We start from the raw sequence: 15,846 nt of genomic DNA on the forward strand, positions 1-15,846 counted from the left end.
GGTACAGACATAAGGCAACAAACTTTTAAATTTATACATTCTCTAATATGCATTTTAATATATTTATACTTCCCACAGGTGTAAATTTTAGAACTTACCCCAGTTGTAAGGCTGACCAAACTTTCTCTCTCTCCTCTAGACAATGAATATCTAATGAAAGTTCTAAGTAGAGAAATATAGGGCCACTTCAGGGGTATTTGGGAGAGATCATACATAAGATCAAATACCTTATATTCCAAAAACAAGTATCTTCTAATATATTTTTTTAAAAAGGTGAGTGAATTTGGAGAAAGGAACAGTTCTAGATAGGCATTTCATTAATATAAATATCCACCTCGAACTATGTGAATTTGCACCTCTTAGAATTGATGTTATAATGCTAGTAAGAGGATAAGAAACAAAATGTACCTTTCTACCAAAAATATTTGTCTAATGTCTAGTGTTCGATTATTAAACAGAAAAGGGCATTAATATGGGAGGATGCGCATCTCCTAACTTACTGCATTTTTCCCCCTTTCATGTTAGACTTTCTTTAGACCGAGATCTAATGGGAGCAGACAGGCAGGCTGTCTCTTTGAATGCTGCAAATAGAAACACAAGTCATAGTGGTCTACAGCCTGGCACCCACCCTCGTTTACTAAATAAGCCCATGAGCAGTGGAGGCGTGTTTATTCGACACCTTGCCCTGTTGACAAAGAGTTGAGTGAATTTAGTAAAAGAAGTCCATGGTGTACTATTGTTAGCATTTATCAAGAAACGTGATGAGTGGCCTTGAAATAGAGCATCTGATCATCCAAATTTCTCAGTAGCCTTAATGGAGACTAGTTGGCATAGATCCACAGCACATTCACGTGACAGCCATCTCACCTTGATGGCGCTGGGTGAAAAAAAAACAGAATATAGATTTTGGTGGTCACTGTTAAGAGTAGCTATGAGTTGATCTTGCATTTTAAATTTTACTGATCAATTTCTAAATCTGCAATCAAATACTAGAGTGAGTGGTTGAACAGAAAGTAGAGATTGAATGGCGCCACTGACAACCCATTGTTAATATTGACAGGTTCTGGTAAAGAGATTACCTAATTTCACAGATGAGGATAGCAAAAAATGAGACAACTACTCCATAATGTTTATTCTAAAAGACTGTTATATCTTCACTGAGTTTCTTAATTTCCTTTGTATTGATTTTTTTTCACGATGCATGAAATAAACACCCATCGACCTAGCTAATACTCAAACAAGGCCCGAACACATTCAAGTCACAATTTGATAGGAAGCATCTGACACAAGGGAAATAGGGTATGGCAAATTACCAACTGCAAAGCTATTTGAGGCCATTCCACACATCTAAAAGTACGCAAACCAATACCCTACGTTTTATTTATTTTTTAAAAAGTGACTGAGCAGTGAACAAAGATAAGGCAGTCTATTAAACACAACATTCCACAGTGAATTTATGAAGCCCTTGAGCACGTGCTGTGAGACCTGGAAGAAGGCGTGACGATCGCATGAATAGCCTCAGCCTGTTGGGGACCCCCAGTTCTCAACCTCATGTTCTGTTTTCTTAACGGTCAGCAAAGGCCTCCGTTCCAATCATCACCACTGTGGAAAGTGTTTGCTGTGCCCGTGGGAGTCATGGCTTACCCTTCCATACATTTTTTTAAATCCTCATAAAGATAACAGAGCAACGAGAGGCCTAACAGGCAGTTATGTTGAGGAAATAAATGGAAGGCCAGCATAATAGATTAATTTGCTGCTCTTTAATGGACTTTACCAGTGACCCGTATTTACTCCTTCTAAAGTATTTCTAGAAGATCTGTTGAAGAAGCTTAGATTTGTTTATGGCAAGGTCTTATCCATTCTACAGCCGTAATATCCTTCTAGAATATAGCATGGTGCCATGTAACGGTTGGACATGAGGACAGAGAAAACGCCATTGAAGAGCTACGAATGAAATCCATCCCCACTGACCCTGAAGCGGAGGTCATGGGAGTGGACAGATGCTGGACATGACCTAGAAGGCCTGGACCCCCACTTCGTGCACCCACCCAGGAGCATCACCTAACTTGAGTCTCAGTTTCCCCTCCGTGTCCTGCGGATGGCATCCACTTCAGAGGCATGATGAGGGAATTGATTGGTCAATACACGCGAAGGCACCCACCAAAGTGCCAGGTGTGGGGGCCAGACGCTCCGTTAAATCGGTATATCTTTTCCCCTGACTTGTGTTGAGAGTAAAATAGCACCATTCTATGTTGCATTCAGTTTGTTCAAAGGGACAGAACCTTGAATTTTTAAAGAAGGAGTTTCCCCCTCAATAAAGCCAAATAGAGGATTTATTGAATAAAAAAGAGCAGGCCATTCGAGTCAGCATTCAGTCACTTTACAAAGAACAAGCAAGCAGCAATTCCTTTCAGGGAGCCCAAACTGACCCAGCAGCACCTCAGCTCCCGGTCAGTTTCATGACCTCTTTCATCAGACCTCAAACAGACCTAACGTTCCTTAAAACATAAAAATGTCTTCTTTCAAGTGATATTGAAAATAAAAGTCTTCATTACTTCACTGGACCCTTATTGGGTGACCCTGACTGTTTTCTCTTAAGCCTGCATGATAGATTCTAATCACAGAATGTTTCTCTCTACCCACCTCCCCCACCTCACACACATACCTTTCCCTTTATAAAAACTACCTTTAGCTCTTAATGCTGCCATTTTGCCATCAACACTTAAAGCTGGCCTTTTTTTTTTCTTCAGAATTTGAATTCTCCAGGCAATGTGGTGATTCTTTAATGCTTATGTGCAAATTATGCAGCTACCTCACATTTGACAGGAACATTTAATAATCCCGTGTACTGTCCCGACATTGGCATAATGAAAACATTCATGCTTGGCTTGAGTAATATTTACCACACAATAAATTTAGCTTAAAGGAACAGACACACGAGATCAATCTCAATATATATTTTTTTAATTTACCATGATGAACGAAAGTTCTGTACTTATCGTGTCCACCAATAACATTGAAATGAAAAGTTTACATAGGCAGGTAGGTTTTGTTTGTTTGTTTCATGAGAATTTAGATCTCTACTATATTTGATAAGAATATTTTCAGAAATTAAATCTAAGCATATGCCTAGATATTGGAACTTTAAAAAAAAGTCTTTGGATAAGAACAAATTGGTGATGATGCTCAGTATTTAAATAAGTTGCACATGAAAAAACGATACTGTTAATACAGTATCTCTCACTACAATAAAGGGTGGTTTCCTTGCTCCATCCCAAAAAATGTGTTACAGTGTGTGGGCAGTGAAGATGCGTGAGTGGATTGGCCTTGCAGTTCCTTCAGGCTGGTTTAGGAGCAGGAGAATGAAGAGACAGAAGTGTAGGTACCTGAGGCACAACATCTTCAAGAACTAAGGCTCCAGCATGAAGTAAGGGTGCTAAAGAAGAAATGCAGGAAGGGGTGAAGGTACCAAGTGGTCCCCTCTTCCTCCACAATTCAGTCCAGAAGGCAGGAGGGTGCCAAGCACAGTAGGCATCGACCTCAGCAGGCACATGGGAGCCATGTGGTCCAGAGGGGGTGTCATGGTCCAAGCAGAGTGAGGAGAACACCCCCTGGGTGGAGAATGGAGGAATTGGCCCTGCAAAGGGGGCTGGGGCACAGGTAAAGGGAAGGGCACCCACGCCAGCTGGGAGAGGGTTGCCGGGCAGAGGTGACAGTGGGAGTGTGTTACATACAAGAGGAGTTGCTCAAATAAGTCAATATAAAAAGAATAATGGGAGCCAAGGGAGTTACAAATATGGAGCCAAATCAGAGTGTTCTCTGAGTGTTGGGTTAGAATTAGAGTTCTGGGCATGCACTCATGGTTTCCAATGTAGATGTAATGTAGATCTGCAGCTGTAACTCTGTGCATGTGTGTATGTAGAGCTCTGTCCCCTGAGAGCACCTGAAGCAGCAACAACCCAGAGACAATGATCACAGTTAGGACCTAGATTTTGTTTTCTAAATACCATTTTAAATGAGAAGGAACCAGTGGTCCTTGGAGAAATGGTTGATTCCAGGGGAGGGAAAGTGTGAGGTGGACCTGGAATAAAACTGTGCCAGAAACTAGGAACATGCTTAAAGACCAATGGGGACATGAGAAAGGGATGCAGAAAACAGCTCAATGGGACTCCTTGTTGCCAACTTGGGAACAATTTGAGCATTGAAATAAATAATGATGGTAAGATGGACAGTAACCCATTGGATAAATTAGAAATCAGAGAATCCAGACCAATATAAATAAATAAATGTAAGTTTGTGCCTCAGGCACCTTGAAAGTTTCCTGAGGACCTGTTCATTTATGTAGTGTCACAACACCTTCCCACAAAATGCTCATTAACTGCAAAGAGCACATAGTAACCCTATCCTGAGGGTGCCTGGCAGGCATGGCCTTAGTCAAATGACCCAAGTAAAGAGACAAACCATCATCCTACACCACCTGATAGAATGCACTGTGACATCCCTGCCAAAGCCACATCACCCAAATCCAATCATTAGGAAATACCACGCAAACCCAAATTGAGGGGCATTCTTAAAAAGATAGAAAAAAAAACTGGCTTGTAATCTTCAAAAGTGTCAAGAGCATGAAAGCCAAGGGAAAACTGAAGAATTGTTCCAGATAGAGAATAAGGAAACTTCACGACTAACCCCCACGCTGATTCTGGATTGGATCTTTATCCTGTGTAGAACATTTTGCAGACAAATGGATACATCTGAGTGGAGGTGAAGATAAGCGGTAGTGATGTATAGGTGCTCCTTTGCTGTTTTTAATGAGTGTATTGTGATTTTGTGGGAGAGTTTCCTTGATTTTAGGGAAAACACGCTAAAATGTTTGTGTAAGCAAGGTTCTGTATCCTTTGCTATGATTATTGGCCTTTTCTACTTTCTTATGAAGTCCCTATTTATGTCCTTTGTCCATTTTTCTTTTGCTTTGGTTGTCTTATTGATTTGTATGAGATCTAGCAGATTAAGGCAACTAGCCCTTTATCTAATTATAATATATTGCAAATATCCCCACTTAGAGTTTACAAATAAATTCACCCATCCTTTCTTCCAGAACATTAAGGGGTTCTCTTTCATACTGCTTTTACATTTTCAGTCTCTGTTCTGTTTGGAATTTATAAAGTGTAAGTAATGAGATAAGGATTCAGCTATATATTTTTCCATATAGCCAATTGCCCAATACCGCATAAAAAATAGCCTCTCTTCACCGCCAAGAGAGCCTCGTTTGTTGCTCAGATGTGACCTCTCTCTCCACCCAACACAACAAGCAATCTCACCACCCTCCCCCTGTCTACATGGGACATAACTCCCAGGGGTGTGGACCTTCCTGGTAACGTGGGACAGAGATCCTAGAATGACTGAGACTCAGCATCAAGGGATTGAGAAAACCTTCTCGACCAAAAGGGGGAAGAGTGAAATGAGACAAAGTGGCAATGGCTGAGAGATTCCAAACAGAGTAGAGAGGTTATCCTGGAGGTTATTTTTATGCATTAAGTAGATATCACCTTGTTATTCAAGATGTAATGGAGAGGCTGGAGGGAACTGCCTGAAAATGTAGAGCTGTGTTCCAGTAGCCATGTTTCTTGATGATGATTGAATAATGATAGAGCTTTCACAGTGTGACTGTGTGATTGTGAAAACCTTGTGTCTGATGCTCCTTTTACCTACCTTGTCAACAAATGAGTAGAACATATGGAATAAAAATAAATAATAGGGGGAACAAATGCTAAAATAAATTTAGTTTGAAATGCTAGTGATCAATGAAAGCGAGGGGTAAGGGGTATGGTAGGTATAATCTTTTTTTTTTCTTTTCTGTTTTTGTTTTATTTCTTTTTCTGAATTGATGCAAATGTTCTAAGAAAAGATGAATATGCAACTAAGTGATGATATTGTGAATTACTGATTATATGTGTTGATGTTTTATTTGGTTTGTCAAATTTTTTTTTAATTAATAAATAAATTTTTTTAAAAATAGCCTCTCTTTTCCCCACCTTTGAAGCACAATCTTTATCACAGTCTAAACCACCGTATTGTTTGGATCTAATTCTGGACTTAATTCTGGTCTATAAACATCTTGCCTGTGTCTTCTCCTGTCCCGAGTTGTTTCCATTATTAAAATTTAACGATATACTTTAATAGAACCTTCTGAATGATGGAAATAGTCTCTTTTTATTCAATTCAATATTGTAACTATTAGCCATGTGTGACTGTTGAGCTCTTGAAATCTGGCTGTGACTGAGGAAAGGAACTTTTTATTTCTTTTTAATTAATTTTAATTTTAAATAGTTACATATAGCTAGTGTCTACCTCATTGGATAGCACGTTTTTAATACCTTATGAAGCTAGTCCCTATGCGCTAATCTTTCATCTTGAATATTCCAGGGTATTCTCACATTGTCATGGTTAGGGACAGGTGTCAACTTGGCCAAGTTGTGGTACCTGTTCATCTGATTGGGCAAGCACTGGCCTGTCTGTTGCAATGAGGACATTTCATAGGATTAAGTCATGATCACGTCAGCTACATCCACAGCTGATTCCATTTGTAATCAGCCAAAGGGGAGTGTCTTCTGCAATTAGTGATGCTAAATCCAATCATGGGAAGCCTTTTAAGGAGGACTCAGAGGAGACAGGTTCCATTCCTGCTTTGGCTGGTGGGCCTCTCCTGTGGAGTTCATCCAGGCCATCCATTGGAGTCATCGGCTTCGCAGCCTGCCCTGTGGATTTTGGACTCTGCGTTCCTACGGTCACGTGAGACACTTCCATAAATTTTATATTTGCAAGTGTTCCCTGTTGATTCTGTTTCTCTAGAGAACCCTAACTAATACACACATGTTTATTTTTCCTTAATTTTTTCTCCCTTGTTGAGTGAGAGGCCTTGGTAAAGTGAGTTCATATCCATGAGCCACAGTGGCCTCACTGGCAGGAAGGGAATACTAAAGTTGCTTCACCGAGTTATTCTGAAGATTAGGCGAGGCAACTTCCAGATTCACCTCACACAACACTGGTGCTGGTGCCATGATAGCCTTCCCTGGAGGAGATCTGAGCAGAAATGATGTCTTTGATGAGTAAAGTCAAAGTAAGAAGACAAATTCAATGCTATTGGATTATTCTATGCAGTTTAAATAATTAACCTAGTTTGTTTGATGGTGAAAGATGGGAGCCCGCTCTGTAGGGTTGAAACAAAATGGCGCCTGGTCTCTTCAGTCTTGGGCTCTGCTGAAGACTTTTGGGGAGGTCAGGCCTGACCCAGAACCTGGAGTTGGGAACAAGTTCTCCCTGAAGATGGTTGTCATACCCTGTGGCCTTGGGGGCTCCCATGGGCAATGGGAAACTGAGAGGGACCCTAACACTGGTGGGGTTTTGCCCCACCCACTGAGCCTGGCTCACCAGGGTGCTGAGGGACATATGGCTTAGTCTTTGGGAGGGAACCCTGTGGGGTCCTCATGCTGAAGACAAGTGCACTGGGCTGGGTGCCCTCAGCATTTCACTGCATGAGATTCTTCATGTTTATTTCCCTCTAACATCTCTAAGCCTTAGAGAATCACTATTTACACTGGGTCACTATTAAGTCAAAGCCCTGTACGTCCATCCTTAGGCTGTCTGTTAAGGAAGAACAGGGCCCCTGGAGGCCAGCAGGGAACCTGGCAAGCCCTCGAGCAATGTCGGATGACATTTCTCCCCAAGGGGATGGGATGTACCTCCCATCCTATCCTGGGAGGGAATTGGTATCAACTTTATTAGGGAGAACCTTAGGTCTCCTTCCATGTGGAAGAGAACCTCCTGTTTAATAAGACATGATTATCTTTGCTTGAAATGGACAAGGACAGGCAGCCACAGGGCGGTGCTGCCCAATGTCCTCAGCTCACCTCACCTTCATCCGGGGCTGCAGAATCTTCCCAGGAAGACGTCCCAGGCATTTTAAGTAGAAGTCGCTTTGCTTGAATGGGTAGCTGTGGACACCTTTAATCCAGTGCTGAATTCAGAAAGAGGATAGCTGCAGGAAATAAAATTATTTTAGCTTTAGGTAGATTGAGTTTAAAAGATGCTTATAGGACTTCAAGGTGGAGATGGCCAAAATGCAAATAGAATAAACGTCTTAGGACAGCTGTGAGAGATCTGAGCATGAGTGTGGTCGTTAGTGAGACCACCCAAGGAAATATAAAGACATGGACAGAAAACAGCACTGACGGAATCCTGGAGACACCAACATTTAACTGGTGAGGAAAAGGAAGAAAAGCCTGAGACTTTGGCAAAAGCAATTCATAGGAGGGTTTGTGGCAAGCCCGTATGTTCAGGTGGCTGAAAAGTGAACAAAGGTGAGGAATGAAAGTAGCAAGGGCAGGCTACTCTTAGCAGAAGCTTGGGTGAGAAGAGAAGGATTCTATGAGTCTTTAGGAATTTTAGAAGCCATTGCTCAATTAAATATATAACACATGCACTGTTCTTTTCCCTCTCTTCTTGGTCCAGAGTAATTTAGCATTGGGAAACAACATTTTCCCTGCATTGTGTACATGCTCTAGAGAAATGGCTATTTTGAAAAGCACCTGGAGTAAGTTTTCTTATTCATTTCCATTAAAGGACTAGGGATGGGGAAACAATGTGGAGACTGGAAAGTGAGAGCAGCCAGGAGATTATTTCCTCCTCACTGAGAGAAAGAAGGCAAAGGGCAGGAAAGCTGGAAATTGAGGGGTGGCCACATGATCCAGAAAACTGAACTAGCAAAACTTAGACCAAAAGCTGATGGAGGAAAGGACAGAAAAGGGTCACAAGACCATCAGATTCACGAGACTGCCATCAAGAAAAAAAGAGGAAGAACAATGAACAGGAATAAAAACCCAAGTCAGGAATTTTAGGGAAATATTGCTAAATGCTTGAAAACTCTGTGTTAATGTAGAGTGGGCTACATTAGAAATCTAAAATGAGATCTAAAATACCTATTAGAGCTTGATAGTTTAGAGAAATCAAAGTTGAGTCTGACTGCTTCAAATTTCCCTCCACAACACTATCCACCCACCTTCCAGTCACCCCAGTGTGTGCACACACGTACACACATGCACACACGCACACAACATGCACACACACATGCACACACATACACACATGCACATAAGTGTGCACATGCATGCACACACACGTAAACACATGCACACATGCATACACATGCACACACACGCTACATCAGGATCCAGTGAGATGTCAGACTTTCATGCCTGAAAACATTGTTGTGTTTTCCCCAGATTTGCTATTGAATTTATTTTATTTTATCATTTTTACTTAGAGCACTGTGTTCCAAGAATAAATCATCTGTTATTTAAGGTTCTGATCTCATTCACTAGCACTGCAATTTTACAATACTCGGTCTTCTTGATTTCCACTTCCCTCATCTAATTAAGTCCTTCAATAGTCCCATATAAATCAATGATAGTTTATATGTGCAGCATCTATAGGATTTTTGTTCCCCTTGAGGAACTTTGAAATACCCCCTAGCATTTAGTGCCTTTGCAAATGCAACTTCCCCGTTTTTATTCAAAACTGCCATTGAGTCCCAATCGCACTGGGGACTGGATGTCAAGTGTGAGAAGTTCTGCAGTGGTGCATGGAGTGGAGGGTGCACCTGACGGGGGGAGCCCAGCACCGAGACCGTCCTGCAGAGTCAGGCGTGCAGCCTGTGGAGGTGGAGGGTGCACCTGAAGGGGGAAGCCCGGCACCCCGACCGTCCTGCTGAGTCAGGCGTGCAGCCTGTGGAGGTGGAGGGTGCACCTGACGGGGGAAGCCCGGCACCCCGACCGTCCTGCAGAGTCAGGCGTGCAGCCCGTGGAGGTGGAGGGTGCACCTGATGGGGGAAGCCTGGCACCTGACCGTCCTGCAGAGCCAGGCATGCAGCCCTTTATAGCTACAATGCACAGTTTCCCCAAGGGCCGTAGATGACAGCTCAGATGCAGGCACCCTGACCGAAGTGTGTGCGGAGTAGGTGTGAGATGCCATGGGCTGGTCTGGGTGGGTGTGAGACCCTGGAGGAGAAGCCAGTCACAGAGCAGAGCCGTGCTACTAGCCTGAGGACCGTGCCTACTGCTCAGGGGGAAGGGTGGCGTGCAGTTGCTCACTTTAACCACTCACCACAAATCACAGATTGGAACAATCTTTCTACATGTCCCTAGAGAATCTCTGTTTCCACTCTCTTCAGTGACTACTTGATTCCTCTTTTGTTGCAAATAAATTAGCTTGCTGTTTCCCTAAGAAACTGGAAGTGATTGCGTGAGAACGGCCATATCTTCCCACCACCCACTTACCTACACCTGCACCCCGTGTCCTGCCCCCCCCCCCCACCATGACGGGTGCAGCACTAGCCATGTGCTCTCTAAAGCCAACCTTTCCAGAGTACTGAAGTCCCTCCTCCCTCCCTTAGCCATGGACTTCATTTCTGTAAGTGCTCCACTTTCTACTGTATCTTTACTGTTTAAAACAAAATCCATTTTACTTCCCCCATTCCTTTGTGGCTGCCCCACCATTTCTCTGCCTTACTCCTCTCAAGGGTTGTCAAGGTTTTCCATATCCACCTCCTCAAAACCTCCCCCATTTTCTCTGCAGCCCATGCCAATTAGTCTTTTATTCTCTCCATTGCATGAAGATGCCTCTTGTCAGGTCACAGATAACCTCCATCTTGCAAATCCAGTGGCCAAGTGTTTGCCCTCATCTTTCAGACCCTCAGAACACTAAGCAACTCATCCTCCTCGACAGCATCCTTCTCTTAGTCATGGGATCCACCTGCCCAGGTTCTCCTTTGCATCCTGGCCTCGCCTTCCCAGCCTTCAGGTGCTGGTGACACAGGGCTCTGTCCTCACACCACTTGTTTCCTCCAGCTGCTCTCCACCAACAAGTCTATAGAATCCAGTGGGTCACAACAGGAGACAACTTTGCCCTCTAGAGGTCATTTGGCAACGTCTGGGGACATTTTTGTCCTCACTTGGCGAGACGTATGGGCAACTCATGTGCTAAGGCCAGGGATGCTGCTAAACGTCCCGCCATGCACAAGGCAACCCCTCAATAAGGAGTTACCTGCTCCAAGACACTAATACAATAACACCACCTTTGGGGAACCCTGTGCTAGTCTGTGCATTTTATCTGCATGGTTTAGTCATTTGACTGACTCCCAGATATGTATGTTCCATAACAGCCATCCTTCTAGCTTGCATATACAACGGCCCACTCTGTGTACCAATTTGGATGTACAACTAGGGGACTCAGACATAACCTCAAACACACAATTCTTTGTCCTCCTCCCCCTAAACTCCACGTTCTTTTGGTCATCGCCTACTCAGCCAATCCTGATACCAGTTATTTAGGCCCAAATCCTGAAAGTTCTCCTTTGCTCTTCTATTCTTATATGGCATACCTCATCCGTCTTGTTGGCTCTATATTCAAAATATATCCTGAAGAAGATCACTTTTCACTATATCCGACCGTTATCTTTCCAAGCCTCCACTACCTCTTATTTGGACTTCTGCAATGGCTTTCGAATTGCTCTGATTATTTCCACTATTTGTTTTCTTGCATGGGCAGGTACCAGGAATCGAACCCAGGTCTCTGACATGGCAGGCGAGAACTCTGCCTGCTAAGGCACATGGCCCACCCTAATTCCATTCTTAATGCTCCAAAACCTGTTCTCCATGTGATACTGAGTTATCTTTTTAATGCATAAATCACATCACATTATCCTTTTGCTTGAGTAACCTCCCACTGGCCTCCCATTACACTCCTTCCCCATTTCTGAAGTGGCTTCTGATTTTGCCAACCTTTCAGTCTTGCCTTTCACTCTCTCAACCTCACTTCCTACAACCCATGCGCCCTACCCTTTTTCCCTATTCCTCAGAAACACCAAAGTAATTTCCTATTGAAGGCCTTTGCGATTTCTACTCTCTCCACCTGAGACCCCTCCCCTGACCTCACCAGGGGCACGTCCAGAGGTCTTTCCCCGAGGAGGTCCTCCCCAGCCACACTCTTCTCCCCGCTGCCCTCCATCCCCTTACCTTACTTTATTTTTCTTCACAAAATGTGCGCGGTTTGCAATTAGAGCATCATGCATCATTAGCTTACTAGCTCTCTCCCTAACGAGAATGTGAGCTCCTCTCCCACAATGACTTGCCTCTTCGTGGCTTTACACCCAGCATCTAAACTCAACATGTCTGCTGGGCCAATTGTGTATTTTCTGCTACAGGTTGAGTTAGGATGGAGGATTGGGTTGGGGGTGGGGGGTGCAGGAAAGGAATGCTCTATCCTTATAGTAACTCCCATTTTCACAGAGCACTTTCTATGAGCCCCTACGTGTCTTACGTCATACGCCCAGGGATCCTGGGACAGCTGGCAGAACTCACTGCTGGGTCTGCGCAGGTGGAGCAGAGGCTGCAGGTTCATGCGTCGCCGTCTTGTAGTAGACATGGGATGAGAATAGGATCTAGGGTTGAGGGTCCGGGTTCAAGACAGAAGAGGGAAGCCAGGAAAAGGTAGTGATTATGCAAACTCATTGCTTTGTTCCTTATGTTTTAGCATGATATATTATACATTACGTTAAATTAAGTCACAATCCAGTACTTAAAACTATGAGCCAGATTTTTTTAACTTCCAGATATATGTGTGATTTGAAGACATACACTTGCATGGGTTTTCCCCCTTTATTTAATTCTTAAAAGAATATCTGTAGAAGTTAAATGGTGATGATCACATAAAAATAGTTACAAAATGTATCTGGAACCATTAAAAATACTGATTGCAATGTATCTGCCAAGTGGCAGATACCATCCTAAATGCTTAACTAGATTGTTGTATTTAATCCTCAAAGGATCTGCATAAACTATGGTTAATTATCATCTCCAATTTTGCAAAAAAGGAAGCTTAGGCTTAGGGACATTACACAATTTGGGTCAGGTCGCACAGAAAATGAAGGGCTGATGTGGGGACTCAGAACCACTTTGCTCTGGTATTCTAATAAATTTCATGTAAGAAATGAGACAAAGTAAAAGGGAGCAATATAATCTAGGAATAAAACAAAACTTGCTGTCTTGGAGATTACTTTTGAAAAAACCCTTAATGACAACCAAACTTTGTATAGACAAAACCTATAAGAAAGCAATGGAGCTGGTTTCCCACAGCTATCTAAAGAGCTCTTCACTACCTTGTAATGAAATAAATAGCTGTCTTTCCCACATCTCCTTTCAAGTTGCCACATTCCTACTTATTTGCACCTTTGTTTGTTTGTTCCTGTGCTCCCAAAGGAAGTAGAATACGAGGATCGGGACCTGCAGAAACATTGCTCCACCCACCATCAGGGTTTAACTCCAGGCATCACTGAAAGGCGAGCCGCCACTTGGGTTCAGCGTGGACGTGGATTTTATGCAGAACCAGCAGCCAGCAGCCCTTAGCACGGCCAGGCACTGGGGGGACTTCCTGCAGGCGCTGCTTCACCAATCCTCACGACGGATCTGTGAAGTACGGGTCATCCTTGATCGATAGAACAATTTATTTTTTTCAGCCAAAAACGGAGGCACAGGAAGGTTTTGTTTCATGGTGGCATCTTGTGTCTTGCCTCGAATCCCAAATCCTACTCCAGAGTGTGATAACTGGGAAAGGAAGTTTTTTGCAGGCAAGGAAGCAATTTGAAAATATGAGTCTTAAATAAACATACAAAAAGGTAAATAAATAGACAGGATTCCAAAGAATGCCAAGGCCATCAGGGTCCCTTGCAAGTTTGGAACTGCACAGGCAGAGGCACTCCGTTTCAGGGCATTTGGAACGACCCAAAGCTGGGTGTCATTTGTTCACAGCAGAGAGTGGAGACGCTGCCTCTGACGGTCTCCACTGCCGGGTCTCGGGTGTGCGCGGGAGGGCAGGGTAAGGACACCTGGCCCGCGAAATGGCCCAGCTGGGAGGTGAGGGGTGGCAGAGTGTTGTCTCATCTCACCTCTGGGCGTCCGTCGAATCTGCTTGAGGGTGTGACAGTGTAGACGGGCTTTTTCAGCATAGAAAAAACTGCATTCAGAAGCGAAGAGGATGTTTTTCCTAAACGAATCTGTTGGACCAATCAGATCACAACCATAAACTGGTGATCTTTCTAAACTACTATCATGCAAAACAGTCTTCATGGAAAAGTCAAGAAAACTAACCCACCACAAAGAATAATTGAGTATTTAAATGTGTTCACGAAAACCTTGTGACTGACACTCTTTTTTTTTTTTTTTACATGGGCAGGCATCGGGAATCAAACCCGGGTCCTCTGGCATGGCAGGCAAGCATTCTTGCCTGCTGAGCCACCGTGGCCCACCCATGACTGACACTCTTATCCAGTGTAATGGGCAGATGAGTAAGAAAATGAAGACAAAAAATAAATAACGGGGAGAGGTTAAGGGGTATGGGATATTTTTATTTTTATTTTTGTTTTTTTTGGAGTGATGAAAACGGTCTAAATTGATTGTGGCGACGAATGCACAACTCTATGATTATACTGTGAGCCATCAATTGTATGCTTTGGATGATTCTATGATATGTGAATATATCTCAAAAAACTTGCATTTAAAAGAAAATGTATTTATAGAAGAAACAGTTTTCTCAAGGAAAGCCTTCTGGAAAAGAAGTCCCAGGTGACCTACCACCATCAGCCGTGCTGCTAACCATGCGTGGAAAGCATGGCTGGGACCCGGACAAGGAGGTCAAGAGTCCGTTTGAACAGGAAGCATCCTGAACAAGAGCGTAGCACAAAGAAGCATCCTGAACAAGAGCGTAGCACAAAGAAGCACCCGTATAGGCCATGTCATGTACAAGCTCACAAATAAGGAGGAAGGAGTAGAATTGTGAGCAAAGGAGCAGGTGAGAGCTGAAGCATTCATTCATTCAACCTGCTCCAGAGAGAAAAATTAAGAAATTGGAATCACTGAGAAATAACGTCGACTCTGCAGAAAGAGATATTGACAACAGATAAATAAGGAAACACTTAGAAACGTCAACATTTACAAATTACTAGGTCCAAACTGCATGCATCCCAAGTAATCAAGAGAATTGACTACATCGCTTAAAACATTACCATTGAAAAATCATGGAGAGTTGAAGTAATACCAGAATGCCCTAGAGAAAGTTAACTTATTGAGCTCAAAAAGGGAAAAAAAATGGAATGATATTGAAATATTAGGATTCTTTGATTTAATCTTGCCTTATATAAATTATTCTCAATTAACTTGCACTAAATAATTTAATAGTTATGGTATATGTATATGATATGTAAGAAAAAAGAAATAAATTGAAGAATAAATATTAAGAATAAATTAAGAGGGTCCACAGATGGTTCAGTGGTAGAATTCTCGCCTACCACATGGGAGACCCAGGTTCAACTCCTGGCCCGTGCACCGCAAAAGAAGAAAAGACATTGTGAACAAAACTAACATCTGCCTCTGTGCCTGTGTATGTACAGAAATAGACATACATACATTTCTGTATGTAAGGAGATTCATAAAAAATAAATTAAAATATTAAGAATCCAAATGTTGCATTCAGAAGACAATTGCTGGGTACCTGCTTCGCTGCCAGCAGCATGCCAGGGCCAAGGGAAGTCCAAGGAAGAAGCCTGCAGTCTGGTGAGGGAGGGAGAGGAGCAAAGCTGAAGGAAGAGTGCGCACCGTCTCACACTCATCTTCGTGCACCAGGGCTGACAGCAGCAGCTTCCCAGTGGCCAGAAGGCGGAAACACCCAAGTGTGCGTGGACAGATGAGTGGATACACAAAAGGTGGCGCACACACCAAATGCAGTGTTATTTGACCATAA

At 43.1% G+C, this 15,846-nt stretch overlaps 1 protein-coding gene across 3 annotated transcripts in view; it reads left to right on the forward strand.

Annotated features, from left to right (window-relative positions):
* PACRG (parkin coregulated) overlaps window positions 1–15,846 on the forward strand; it is a 544,801-nt gene that overhangs the window by 447,416 nt on the left and 81,539 nt on the right. Inside the window, exon 5 of one of the 3 annotated variants that reach the window (XM_077120798.1) lies at window positions 13,311–13,402. The exons of the other annotated variants lie outside the window; for them this stretch is intronic. Within the exon in view, the coding sequence (XP_076976913.1) occupies window positions 13,311–13,387 (77 nt within the window). The 3' untranslated portion in view covers window positions 13,388–13,402. Of the gene's footprint in view, window positions 1–13,310; window positions 13,403–15,846 lie in introns of those variants that run through there. 3 annotated transcript variants of the gene reach the window in all.

Source organism: Tamandua tetradactyla, chromosome 11, assembly GCF_023851605.1.
Source record: "Tamandua tetradactyla isolate mTamTet1 chromosome 11, mTamTet1.pri, whole genome shotgun sequence".
Classification (NCBI taxonomy): Eukaryota; Metazoa; Chordata; class Mammalia; order Pilosa; family Myrmecophagidae; genus Tamandua; species Tamandua tetradactyla.